Here is a 15,200-nt window from a genome sequence, read left to right as displayed (position 1 = left end):
GTTTGGTGGCTCTTGTGGGAAGAAGTGCTGCGGCGTGTCAACTCTCCAAACAGGAACTAATGCAAGGGCGACAACTCTGTCATTTCCAAGATGGACACCCCCAGTGAAGGCATGACTACTGCTAGTGGGTTTCCAGTAAAAACAACACAAGTAAGTATTGCAATAGATAGAATGTTTTATATGTGATATTCATATATTATGGAATAACAAATGTGTAGTGTACAACAGAACTTTTTATATGATATTATAAAAATATATTATTATTACTGTCTTAACATAAGATAAACGTAAGATACATCTGCACAAATTGTAATACATATGGAATAACTTGAATATATTTTTTATGTTATGGAGTAGTATACACACAGAACTTTTTACAAATGTAATATATAAAAAAAAGTATCATATTACTGTATATAAAATGTTAAGTAATGTGATAATTTCTATAACATTATACATTGATATGTTTTATTAAGAGTCAGAGCTTCAAGCACCTTTGAACTTTCAGTTACAATTGTTATTATAATCATAGGCCTACATGTAGCCATTCTAGTGATGATCGATGGTGTCATCTATATTAGATGGTGAAAAGTAGCCCGAGATACTCTGGCCCTCACACCAGACTTAGACATTTGATTTGGATGATGAACTATAGAAATATGCCGCTGAAGTAGCTTAGGCTAAATCAGCTGTCCTAAGTTTTCATGTCTTTAAGAGGTATCATGAGCTTTAAAGGCCCATTACCTTTCCGGAGCAAAATATAAAGGTTTCTTAAAAAAACATTAATAACATAAGAAAATGCATGCCGATGACCTAAAATAAGGTTACGACACCAAACATATGCAAGATTTCCTGTAATATATGAAAACAGTGGAGGGTCAATTCACTGTTTTGCTGTCTGGCGCAGTGATAATCAACTACCGCGCGATATTTAGGACGACGGCGGGAAACATAATACGACCCGCGTTATGAAAATAAACATTTTATTTATTTTAATCAAATCGTTCAGAAGGTGATGATAAATGTAGTATTAACGGTAAGTTAATAATTTTTAAGACTCTACAAAATTATCGATCTTGTTTTACATTCCCATTTTAAAAATTAAAAGCCGTTTCGGAAAGGTAGTAGGCCTTTAAAGGGATATGAACCTTAAATAATTTGTTCTGTATGCTTAGATATGGTTTTCAGATGTTTATTGAATATTTTATTACAATGATTGGTTATCTAAAACGACAGGAAAACGTGGGGAATACCTACCTCAAAAATGATAAAAATATACTGTCATATTCTATTTTTGGAACACAAAAAGAAAGCTGGCCAAAAGCGAGGTTATAACGAACAACAAACTTGCTGACATGACAAGGAATATTAGTTTTCCACATTTTAAGATATTTTCTAATTTACGATGGTTGACAAGTGAAGTTTAAGCCATATTTGTTATAAAACAATTTGTATTTAGCGTAAGAATGATAAGTCAAAAGTCAAACAAGACTTCATTCGACAGGGCACCGCGAACAGAGGTTGCTCCCGTCTCTTGCATTTCAGTGATCCATTGATATTTACCTACTTTCCTAATCGCGCATGTTACTGACTCTTGACGTACACTGTCTATCAGAATTCTTTTGTGTTCGCTTCACCCACGTTTTTGACCCACCATTTTGTTTACATATGCAGTGCATTGTGGCCATGGAGGTCACTAAAGTTCAACACTACTATACTATCATTACAAAATTCGATCGAGCCGGTTCAAAATACAAAAAGATGGAATTTCCATTATAATTATTTTATTTGACACATTTGCACAATAACTGATATAATATATTGCTTATGTATTTTACTCAAATTAACATGGTTTATTTAGGTTCATGTCCCTTTAAAAAAAAATTAATTAAAAAGCCTAATAATATAGGCAGTTTTAGCAGACTAACATTGAATATGGAAGATAGATGTCTGGTTTAGGGCTAGAGCGCACTGCTATATCATCACTACTTACCTTGGTCTTTTCAATAAACGCATGCACATTCTATTGTGTCATTAAAGTATCTTGGGCTTGGTGAAAAGTTATACTGAAAGAATGTGTAAAATCACCAGGTTATTCCAAATATCTTTATTGTATGCGTACATGTAATCCTCCGTCATTACAATCTTGTGAATTACAATCTTGTGAATGTACACATATTTCTATTTTATTGACAGAAAGCTGTGACGGTGAACAACCAGAAGACAGAAATCTTATGTAGCCACTTTGCAGACAAACTTTTTGTGATTGTCACACAATTCAACAAAATGGGAAATTTGGTATGATTTATTATCTTATAATTGTAATGTGTGTGTATATATATATATCAGGCTTGGCCTACTGACTATTCATATGTAACAGGAGAGGAGAAAATGTAGCTGTCAGACCTGGATTTGAACCCGCGACCCTCTGAACACTAGCCGAGTGCTCTACCGACTGAGCTACCTGGTCACTGATGATCGACCCAGTCCAATCCCGCTACACTCCTTCCTCCTTTCTCAAAGTCTTCGCTCTCGAAGACATACGAGACCCTTCCAAACACCACCACTTTGGGTTATTTAGTTGGCCGCCAATTCTGTAACAGGAGAGGAGAAAATGTAGCGGGCCTAGTGGCCAGGCTGGGATTCGAACCTGGGACTCTCCGAACACTAGCCGAGTGCTCTACCGACTGAGCTACCTGATCAACGATGATCGACCCAGTCCAATCCCGCTACATGTATACCCAGCCAGTTGTATTACAGAAATTAATATACACAATATGCATGTATCATTGTAACTTTGTAAAATGCAAAAACCACTTAGTGATGTATGAATTGTAGTCCAAATTAAAAAGGTTTATGACATTGGTTCCTTTTACTCATGTTAAATCTACCTGCCCCCATGACCATTCAACAATACATAACATTTATATATAGTTGGTCATGCAGATAGATAGTCAAAAGATTGCAGACTTATTATAAAAGAATGGGATTCAGGGCTTGTTTTCAACATGATTTGGCACCGAAAATCGGCCCCATTCCCCATGGCAAAACCTCTAAATTTTTTCCAATTAAAGCCTTAAATTTCCCAAAATCAAAATTTCTTGAAAACTATCCAAAAATATTGCATGAGCTTAGTTGGTTAAGACTTTAAATATTTGTGATTTGGCTTCAGAAAAGTACATAAAATACATTGGAAATAAAAAATCTTCTTTGTTATGCTTTATTTCATATTTCATATTTTTTCCCAAATCCTGGTTTTGTCGCACATTTTCCCAAATTCAAAGCCACAGGCCCCATTCCCAAAGCTGTGAGAAAAAGCCCTGCGGATTATGTACATGCATTGTTCATGTACAGAATGTATGAAACTTGTATGTAACAACAGAGACAACCACTCACCATGAATTAATGAAGACCAGGTTTCCAACCGAGAACTGAGAGAGCCTTAAACCGCTAGTCAGACGCTTGATCTACCTAAAGGTCACAAAATTAGTTCAGTTAGAGCCTTGAATGTCGAAACTTGGATATTTATAAAGACATCTGACCACGATAAAATCTTTTCCAGGCTCCATCTATTAGATATTACACAATTATCGACATATTTTCAGGTGGTTACGATGAGTTCTCAACCCGAGTAAGTGATATATCCCGAAGCCGGAGGCCGAGGGTTATATCATTTTCAGTGGTTGATAACTCACCTTATCCACCTTAAAATAGGTAGATAACTGTTTTATTATATGACATTTACAGGATATTAATTCGGTTCTCCAAAAAGACTACAATAAACAGGATGATATTTTTAAATGTTCTTTTTATAAAAGTAGTTTATCCATTACATGTAATATATGGTAAATAACCAAATGTTTCTTGCTAATGTTTTAGACTGGTAGAATTGGAATATTTTATTGCTTCATCAACTGCCCGTCTGGCATTCTTGAACGTTTTACTTAAATTGAAGTTTGCAGTTGATCACCGTTGATCGCAATAAACGTGCTGCCTTCCGCCATATATGTTGCTGACTATAATAATGATGTCACAATAGATTATCCCGTCGTCATTGAATTAGAAAACTTTCATTATGCTATATTTGGGTACGACTCGACATCAAAAGTGATTATCACATCACATCTAAAGGGAGTTTCTCTCAATCTATTTTTGACACAGGTCACTGGACTCGGGAGAGAAATCTGGACTGAGTCAAGTAACCTCACATGCTTTTCGTCGCCTATTTCGGGGATCAAGATTCGCAGTTGATGAATACTTCTGAGAAACGTATCGGTCAATCAAAATACAGCAAAAACACCTGTCATATAATACATATAATGTTTTTTTGTTTTTATCAGATTGAACTGACACGAGATGCTGCTGTAAATGATGCTATCACCCCTTCCAGACCTTCTTATTCCACAAAGGTGCTCATGGGACGAGATGAGGTCGGTTTTTTAAATACACCATCTTTACATATAGATGCTATTTCCACAGCATATTATAAGTATGGATACCACATACTACCAATCTACTGATACTCATTATTGCTAAAATAAACATTATATTTATTTCTACCAAAGTAAATACATACAGGTATGTACTTGCCTTTCAATAGTGAAGGCTCTATCCTTGCAAAATCGCTCTTTCAATGAAACTGCTTTAAGTGGAAAGGCTCGGAGTAATAAAAGAATTGAATTGCTTTAGTACAGTGCTGCTTATCTGTGAAAGCTGGAATAATGACAAAATAACTTAGGCCAAGGGGAGACAACTAGTACAATCCCTAGTCCTAAGAAAATAGATTTTTTTTTCTTTGTTCTAGCCTTTGATGCATGTGCTTGCTAAGAATGTACTTGGTAAGTTGGACATTAAGAAGCCTGTGATGTTGGCCTTGGCTCTGAAGGATGAATCTCCTAAAACTGTGGCCCTTCTTAGTGAGGAAATCAAGGGAATAGTGTAGACACAGAAAATAGACATGTCCTCTACTTACATGTAGGTAAGCTGGTCGACAGTGAAGGCAGACAGAGCTATGTACATCCACCTGTGTCCTGCTGGGAAAACAGGTCAATTTAAAGATTTCTCAACCATCCTGAAACCATCATGTAGTCAAATAGAAGAGATCTGTAGGCTGAAGGATTTGACTCATAAGAATAATGATATGCATGATAGTGACGGTCAAAGTAGAGGTTATCAGATTGAGTGATGAAAGAAATAGTTAAATAAGGGCTGACTAGTCATCATCTGCATGTGCTCAGGCTATGTTTATTGGTGTCTTCTTTCTGCTGGAGACGATTATCCAAGGTTGAATGGAACATTGGATGTTACGTTTCATTCTGTGTACTAGCATCCTTTCTCTGTCTGACACCAGAGCTATGTACTTCCCAATGTCTGGAGGCAGGATAACCTCGGGAAACCAAACTCCCCAAGATGTCCAGCTTCCTGATATGTGACCATGCAGGGATCTAGGACTTTGCTGGACATCATTGGATCGTGATGTCAGGATAACTACACTTCATATTAAACAGCATTGTGATATCTGGATAGCTGATGTAGTATTTTCTACTATTGTTTCATACACTTGAAAGTAATAAAATGCTCATGAAATTTTTTCATATTTGTTTTTTTCTTTTAAAAAAGGCACGAAAAAAAGAAATGCATAATTGTCCATCTTACATGTAGCTTATATGGCTTCCCTTGAGGGAGAATACGTACCTCCTAATCCAAGCACGACAACAAGTGTCACTAGATACTGGCTCTTACATAACAATTTCTTATCCAAGCTATTACCTGTTACGGTATATTGACATTGTACTTGTATCACTTGGAGACTATTAAGTTACTGTGGCCTGAAAGGTTCAGTCACATCTTTTGTTGACTTTAATTTTGAGCTTGACCCTTCTAAAAGAATGTGCAGTTTATTTTAATTGGATCATTGTATTATTTACTCAATGTGAAATGTCACCTTTTCTGTAAGGTTTAGCTCGGACTTTTGAAACATGCATGTATGTATTTTCAGAAACTTGACATAACCCCAAAACCAACTCACTTGACATGAAGAAAGCTTGATCTTGTCGACTTAACCTGAGGTTGACTTGATAAAATAATACATGGAAAATTAAAGTTTAATTTTGGGTAAAATTCAAACCAAACTGCTGATGATCATGTTTTGGATCATAACCTACATTTATCTCATAACTATGCATGTTTCACAAATGAAAAACCATGTGATAAATTCAATAGCAGTTGGTTATCATTTATGTTTACACACTCCAGTGTGTAAACACCTACAGCGCCTCTGATTGGTCAATTCCAAGATCTCTTGATTCCGATTGGCTCTCAACTTCGGGCTACTTTTCATAGCGCATGTTCTTTTAAATAACAATGTATTTACTGTATAACAGGTAGTTGCTTATTCAAAGTATTAAACAATTGCATATTGGCTGTCTGTTTAGGCACTATATTTCATGGCCGGAAAGATATCATACACAATGTATGGTGGTAAGTTTCCCTGAATGAAGACAAGAAAATGGTCACCACAGTATAAATATAGAGTTAAGTTATGGGATAAATAAGTTCCCCAACGCGTGACTGTTGTTTATGATGTTTATCTAAACTCTCGTTAGTTAATTTTTCAATTTTTTAAAAGACACTCGCTAAAGCTCGTGTCTTTTCAAAATTTGAAAATTAACTAACGAGAGTTTGATAAACATGATAAACAACAGTCATGCGTTGGAGAACCTCTATTTATCTATCTAGATCTAATGATATACAAGCGAGAGAAGAAAAAATTACCTTTGCTTTGAATGATACTTGAAATTTACATTTTGACCTGCTGTTATTAAGGTCAAGGTCAAAATATTGACTACATATAGGCACTGAACTCCTGTCTATGACATTGTTGGTATCCTGATACTCCAGCAATCACTGTTGGTATATCAACCCCTAAGATAGCAAAACATAACAAAACGGAAGACTTTGTGTACGACAACAGATGAGAAGGACGTTTGGTTCTTAAATGTACATCTAGTAAAGCATTATTTTCAATATCTTTTGGGGTTATGAAGTCATAGACAAAAAACGGAAGGACATTCTCATAGACACAAAGCGTCCAATTTAATTCAAATAACTCACTCAGGTACTAATAAGGCGTAAATTTCCGTGATTTTACTTACCTTTCCAATATAACAAATTGAGTTGTGGCACAGTGATATCTTATCCAATAATTCAGTTTGGCCATTGACTGCCGCTTTTTTAAATTCCCCGCGAAAACTGTTTTGTATATATGACGCCATAATACTTGACGTACAATTCTATCAGTCTATGGAAAAATAACCTTAAAGATCTAACCAAAAGAAATGAGTGTAACATATGAATTTAATTATTCAAACATCTAGAGTAATGGTAAAATGTGGTTGACTATGTGGCTTTGAATTTTTACGTCAATATCTCTGTCATCTTCAAAGGAAATCTCTGCAGGCCTGTGATTGGTTGGTTTTTTCTCCTTAACTGCCTTCAGTTTTGCTATGAAGGATTCTAGAGTTGTATATTACGACAGTGATAGTAACCTCTGGTATATTGAGGATGTATGGTGGGTGTCACTTATCAGCTTAGGTACATGTAAATCTCAAATGGTTCAAAAGTTGAGTTAGATGTTATTTTTATTTTTTTACCAAGCTTAACCAAAAGGCCTTGATTTTGGTATTTATTGAGGAGGACAAGATCTTTAATTTCATTAAAGGGGTGACATTTCATTTACTTACATTCAAACTTTTTAATGCAGAAAGAACCACAACTCTTTTTACCTTAGTAGATTTCAATAATCAGGAGTTGTCTTTCTTGTATTATTTTTATTGGCTATTTAATTAAAACATTTCGTTGGTGATGTGTTTATAAAATTTTTGCGCGATACTTGATTCTGAATTACAGATATTTCGAGAAAGCAAATTACCGAAAAACACATTTGTTTTGACTTTCATTTTGCTTTCGCCCTATCAATAAACTTTAATATACTTCAGTACCTTTATATTTAGATTGTGTTATTACTACAATGCGTTACGAAATTCATTGTGTGTTTGTATAATGATGTAAAGTTATTCCCTTCAATGATTCAACACTACAAAGAACTGAGCTCGTTTATCTTAGTATAGACCTAAAATAGAAAGTATGGGTATATACAAAAATAATTGTTGTTTACGACGCGCTGGCATGTTTTATGTTCATTCTATTATGTGTGTTACGCTCACGTGCCACTGCAGCTTCTGGTTGCTGTCATTGACTTTCGGGTAAAAATGATTTTGTCATCTGTAACGCTCTGGACGTTTTCTATGGAAAATGCATAACCCAACAACAATTCCTGTTTACAAATTATACACACTATTATAAAAATCAACTTCTAAGGTGATTGTAATGTGCATAAAGTTTAAAAACCACACAAGGCCGATTTCTCAGTCTGTTTGACTATTGAATGTGACACTTACCTATCACGAGTTTTAATCAAGCCCAGGGTATGTCATGTTTTGTACGATCAAATACTTGCACTGAATAATTGAAGAGTTTGCCTCCGTAAATGTATTTCTTCTAATTTCCTTAACAATTCATGCGAAAGATTTTTTTTTTAATTTTCACATTTAACGCGTGGTCTGTCAGCGATATCTTGCGGTTTTATTAATGCACATTCCATTGTTAATGTCTATTGAAGAATTTTATGTGTCCCCTATGGTTTGGCCTGCTACCCCTCCCCCAGTTTCCCCGGGTCCCTAGGGGTTACCTCCAGGGGCGGGGTAGACTGCAGACTAAGCATTATCGCTGGAAACTTGATCCCTCTGTGTCTGTCCGAGCGAACAAATGGTAATAACTTTAATGGGCCCGAAGTAGACTTGTGTTTTAAAGAAACTTTAGAAGGCTACAAAGAATATGGATAGCATTAATATGTAATGACATTATCCTTAGAATTTTCTGCATAGAAATTATTGTTTTATTACATAATTACAGGGATTTTCGCTGTATTTGACTGAAATTCCCGGTGGTAAAACTCATGCACTACTCAGCCGAAATGTGAAGAACTTTCGTGTGATGAATTAACGGTTAATATCATAACAATAGGGTATTGTTATCCGTAACAGTTGACGTGATCTCATTAAGCAATGATTGCTAATTACAGACCCAGTAAACTTGCCGTGATTAATGACAAGATGACATGCTTTCTTACATTAATTATTCCTTACAAACCCACAGTGTCAAATTTTCATTATGAAAAGCTGTAAATAAATTTAGCCTTGGTATACGTGCAGTATTTAGCTCTGATGTGTTGAACATCACCTATCAAATTAACATCGCCTATATCGGTGTCTGGTTGTCCTATCACTCTGACCCACGGCGGTATAGCTATTTAGATATAGCCAACTTTTAATTAACAGAATAAGTACATACGAATGTACATCAAAGGGGCCGAACCCGTTACATTATGCCTGTAGACATACTCATTAAATATTAGAGAATATATCTGCTCAAATAAAGTATAATCGAGAGACATCAGTCGATTTTGGTTTCTTACCAGTGGAACGTGTTAGAACATCGGAATACCAGGTGTGGTAATACTGTACTATACACGATTTCTTGAACACATACAAGTTCTCTCTGTATGAAAGCCGAAGATATCGAGTGTGGCTTACTCTAAGTATATATGGGACTAATGTGTTTGTGATGATCAATACAGTATTGGCTTGTCAGGAAAGTCTTCTTCTTATCGTGAACTTACGTCTGTAATACATGTAATATCAAATCGCCATAGCTCTCTTTGACAGTACTTATAGTTATTTCAAACAATAGTAATGTGGACCTTTTTTGTTGACTTATCATGTCAAGTTTTGAGTGGAAAATCACGAAATATAAACGTGCTTAATTCATGCCGCTTTGAAAAAAATACACAATTTAAAAATCTTATGGCTTATAAATAATTAGTTTGACTAGGTACTGAAATAATTCAATTTGTTTTTAACTTTTCAAGCTCCAACCTTTATAATTCTTCACGTTATTAGTAAAGTTATCATAGCGTAAAGAATCATGACAGTTTCTAATGAAAAATGTCAAAACACTGGCTATAATTCATAAAAGTGTAATGCCAAAGATGAATTTATCTGAATAGGATTCTGATGATTTGACCTTGACCCAAACGTCTTAATTAAAGACCACAAGTATCATAATGCTTGATTGAAGCACAGACACACAAAAGTGTACGTAATGTACTAGCTTTCGAAACGTTACATACACATATAGCAAGTGTAAAAACGAGTCTTGACAAAACCCTTCCAAAACGTAGAACACTTACAGAAGCAGCATAAAGAAGCGACCTTTTGCATGTACATTAACTACTCTCCAATTGGAATTCATGTTTTTAGTTTTACCCATTCTCAAGTGTATAATTCTAACAAATCAATAAGTAGCACGAAATTCTGGTTCCACTAAATTGAATGTGTTTCCATAACCCAGACCTTCACGAAATGTTGTTAAAATCGTTATAGATAATACGTACATCGCATGCCACTGTGTCGGTAACAAGATTTCATTTGCATGGGAAAACAGATTTTGTAGATACAAATGGGAAAATGTGTAAACATTGGTCTAAATTGGACTGATATGATGTTCATTGCAACAGAGAAATTGTGGATTTTCTGGTGAATTGTAAAGTCTGGTGCGTTTGATTGCCGATATACCTACTGGTACTGTCGTTATGGCGACAACCAACTTTCATTTTGAGCTTGAAGCTCTGACCAAATTCAACCAAATGATTGCCTGACGTGTACCGTAATAAATGTGACAAATGTAAATGTATCGTAATCGAAAATCGAAAATCTTTCCACTATACTATTTTCATTATTCTTAAATGATTTAGAAACTTTTTTTAAGTCTATGAAAAGCTTTCCTCTCGCAAAGATAACTGAAGATATACCATCTGAGTTACAGCTTTTTATTGAAATCTTCGTCTTGTTATATGCCGACGATACACTTCTGTTTGCAGAAACTCCCGAAAGACTTCAAAAAGCGTTAGATATTTTCCAACATTATTGTGATATTTGGAAACTGAAGGTAAATGTCGACAAAACTAAAGTTATGGTTTTCTGTAAGCGGAGGTCAACACAAAATCTTGGGTTTTATTTGCGAGAAGCAACACTAAAAATTGTGGATATTTTTTTTTTATATCTTGGTGTAATATTTAATTAAAATGGAAACTTTTTAAAACCATAAGTTCGACTTATGGATCAAGCGCAAAAATCCCTTTTTGCATTATATAACAAAATTCTTAACCAGGCTATTCCAATTGACTTACAATTAAAGATTTTTGATTCGGTAGTTGAGCCAATTCTCTTGTACGGCTCGGAAGTCTGGGGGTTTGAAATCTTAAAGAAACTAGAACAAGTGCATTTGAAATTTTGTAAAAGGATATTGAGAGTGAGATCTAGCATCCCTGATTTCATGGTATATGGAGAACTTGGTCGGTTTCCATTGGAATCAAATAGCAAATTTCGAATGGCTCGTTTTTTGAATAAATTGTTAAGTAATGATGAAAAATTAAGTAGTATTTTAATGAAATTAGCTTTTTGTCTACAAGAAAATGGAAGTCATTCCTTCAAGTGGATTAGCAAAATTAAGAGAATATTTGATGAAACTGGTTTTTCATATATATTTGATAATAAAATTATCATGCCTAAGATGTTTTTCAAACACTATTTAAAACAAAGGCTCCAAGACCAGTTCATCCAAAACTGGTTTTCTGATGCCCACAACTCATCGAGAGGACAATTCTATTTAATATTTAAAACTGAATTTAAATTTGAGAAGTATTTGACAATATTGTCCGAAAATAACAATTTGCAAATAACCAAAATACGTACCTGTAACTTAAAGTTCCCCATTGAAACAGGCAGATGGCGAAATATTCCTTAAGAAGATAGACTTTGTAATATGTGCTTGGAACATGTTGGAAATGAGTTTCATTATTTGTTTTTTTGTAATAATGCTGTTGTCCAAAATTTGCAAAGAAAGTATATTCCAAACTACTTCCGAATTAACCCAAATGATAATAAGATGAAAGGTTTGATATCAGTTTGTAATAAGAGTGTCCTAAATGGACTCTCCCTTTTTCTTAAAAAACTTAAGCCTCTACTAATATCGTAATAATGATGCTACCATAAAATCTAAATATTCTACATTTCTCTTTTTTTTTCTTATTGAACCATGAGTGAAATATTTATACTTTGTGTTTCGTACATGTGAAATATAAAAATGTTGAGATTAAATGCTATATAATAATGTCTTAATGTTATGTACATATACTTGTCCATCCTGTCATGCCTATACATTTGTATTTGTTTTATCCCTCATGTTACACATTATAATGTGTCTGGGTGTAAATAAAATAGTTGAAATCGTTGAAAATCGTTAATGTGAGATGTCTCTCTACACTACATACGTGTACGCTGCGGGTGTACATATTGTGTTGTTTTTCCTGTCTGCACTGTACATGTATATATATGCACTCTACTGATAAACCAATTGGTTTAAAGTGAATAGTCGGGCAAAGAAAACCAGTCTAAATGCGTTCATTGGCCTTCCAAAAGTTCTCACATATTAATACGACGGCCAAGTTCTGCTTACGTTTCCCAGTTCTGACCATTAAAGTAAAGGAAAGTTGAAAGCATTGAAAGCGAGGCTGCGTGTAACTGTAACCACGGACATAGTCAGCCGGGAGGACTTTTTAGGATTCCTATACTTTAAATTAATTTCTTCATACGCAGACAGATTTTGGCGAGAGATTTTATTTTTTGCATTTCATAAGAAATTATACTGGATACATTCACACCATTTTTACCGACTTTAGCCATCCTTGCCCGACTGTTCACTTTAAAGTAATAAAGACCTGAACTGAACTGAACCGTAGGAGACAACGCATACAATATTAATTTGTTTGTTTAGTTGTTTTAATAGATTAGCATTAGTAACTATTGTCCATTTAGTACATCCTCCAATGCATACCATTTTTGTGTATAGTATTTGCCGGCGTGCGCTAGCAATAGTGGAAGCTCTTGCCCATTTCATTGTAATGAGACTGCCGCCAAAGATATCGAACAACACACCCCACTGTGGCACCGTTCACAATGGCTCGTAAATCACTTTGCAAACGATTGACCATTTAAAGATGCTCCACCGCTGACAAATGGTATTTTTTCACTATGAAGAACAGGAGGAGACGATTTAGTATTTTTCCTCAGTTACAAAAGTTACTTACTTTACATCATAACCACCATTGAAAAGTTTCAGCTTCTGATTTTATTTAAAGTTTAAAATATGAAAAATAATTAATTGCATTCCGAAAAAATTCCGTGGCACTTTATCCTATATGGAATGAAGTACTGATCGCGCATGCACCAAAAGCGAAATAAAATATTACATATTACTTTTGTGTTAATTAGTCATATATTTACATGATTAAACACCAATTATTGTTCAAATGATGAATATCATTTATGCTCTGGCGGCGGTGGAGCATCTTTAAAGTTGGTTTTGTCAGAGAGGCCCATGGTAATATATATGTAAGTTTAAATCCTTGCACTTCGGATTTTCAGAGTTTTTTGATCACATTTCATGTTATTTAATTAGCTTGATCATCTCGTGAAATGGATTTATTGAAGTAACCTTCAAGTCACCTACATGGCACTGTGTTAACTGTTGTTATGTATTCTTAATACACAATACCAGCATATAAAGTTAACATGAATATGTTAGATTAACTACATTTCTTTTGTTCTTGCGTTCAGGACAATATAAGCCCTATGAAAGTTTTATTTATTGTTTGGATTCTGTACTGACCTGATCATATCAGAGAAAAAACTGTATTTCAATCAGCAAAACCAACCCTTATTTACAGCACCATAAAGAAGTTAATGTATAAAATATATCCTCTTGCAATAAACCCTTTTTGACTGGGCAGCCATGATGTGTATTTTACGACCAGTAATATATATATAATGTTGGTAGTTTGACCTACAGTTCGATTGGTCTGTCGATAACAATGAGAAGCCGACATTGATATGGAATTGAGGCGTTTATGTCCTGGCCTCAGTGCCAGGGGGATGTTTGGTCTGTCAGACCTGGGGGGTACATAAATCACTTACACAGACTCGGCGTACATATAAAGTACTTGTTTTATATACCCAATTGACTGTTTTGTTATTTGCACAAGCTTGTTTTTATACGGGTTTGCAGTTGACTCTGTTGGCGGCGGACGTCTGTTCACTCTGTTTGTACAATTTGTCATCGTGTTTTGGTTTATGTTGGTACAGACGTTATAAGATGTTGATTTTATTTTGGATTTTATTTCTGACTGGCTTGACTTATTAATCATCTTCCTTTTACTCGCCTCTTTCATCTACTCTTATAGCATTGTTCGTATCTCCTCGGCAGCCAGAGAAAAAATCCTGATGGTTTTAATTTGTTGTTGTAAGCGACGATCTTCGATGCCACCAGCAATGACTTCAGATTTGTTAGCAGCTTTGATGTTATGTCTGTCCATATTAATTTGTGACAATTTGTACCTAATTATGTATCCGAAAGTTGATGTAGGGAAATTGTTCCTAACTTTGTGGGATTGTTTGTTTATTTTTCTTGGCCAGCTCCAGAACGCAAAATCTTAAATGTTTAGATTTCATCATGTGAGTCAAAGGAAATGTTATTTCTATGGTTGTCGAGGCCATTTGATAATTTGTAGCTGATTCTATCTCCAGCTGTTGCTAATAACCAAAGTCTCTGATTGGTTCACTTATATTTGTCAGCATTTGTATAAAGCAAATGCATGACGGTTGGTGATGATGTCATCCAGTTGAGGTTTATTCCAAGTTTCTAATTTCTGATCTACAGGGAGGACGACCTCGCCTGTGTGCAATATGTCGCGTATTGTGGACATGAGTATTTGTGAAGACAAATACACATCTTGTCTATTTATCTTGCAATCTCACTGAAGTTACTGGCAAAGACACAGAACAGCAAACCCCGCTGGTCTTACTATAATAAAGAACAAGGTTGTCTCACTCTCCCAAGCTACAACGTGAACAAAGATTTCGAAAAGCGTCGATGTCTAAACAATCCACCAGCAGATTCTACTCCCTTATATCTATTTATTGTACAAAAGATGCACAAGACACGGACACTTTCATAATTCACCT

General features: G+C 35.0%; 1 protein-coding gene and 1 long non-coding RNA gene across 2 annotated transcripts; one reads left to right on the top strand and one right to left on the bottom strand.

The window, feature by feature from the left end:
- On the bottom strand, positions 1-3,552 carry LOC138325589 (uncharacterized). The gene is made up of 3 exons (XR_011208803.1): positions 3,397-3,552; positions 1,994-2,594; positions 1-118 (listed from the first exon to the last, which is right to left on the bottom strand). It is a non-coding gene; the product is annotated as an uncharacterized lncRNA (long non-coding RNA).
- Positions 15-5,589, top strand: LOC138325588 (proteasome assembly chaperone 3-like). Its single transcript, XM_069271357.1, has 4 exons — positions 15-150; positions 2,197-2,298; positions 4,341-4,430; positions 4,805-5,589. Exons 1-4 carry the CDS (start codon positions 91-93, stop codon positions 4,940-4,942), a joined length of 390 nt encoding a protein of 129 aa, XP_069127458.1. The 5' UTR covers positions 15-90; the 3' UTR covers positions 4,943-5,589.
- Positions 5,590-15,200: the final 9,611 nt, after the last annotated feature.

The sequence above is a fragment of the Argopecten irradians genome, chromosome 6, assembly GCF_041381155.1.
Source record: "Argopecten irradians isolate NY chromosome 6, Ai_NY, whole genome shotgun sequence".
In the NCBI taxonomy this organism is placed as follows: Eukaryota; Metazoa; Mollusca; class Bivalvia; order Pectinida; family Pectinidae; genus Argopecten; species Argopecten irradians.
Note: the sequence above shows the minus strand (reverse complement) of the source record. Positions and strands in the feature narration are given on the sequence as shown.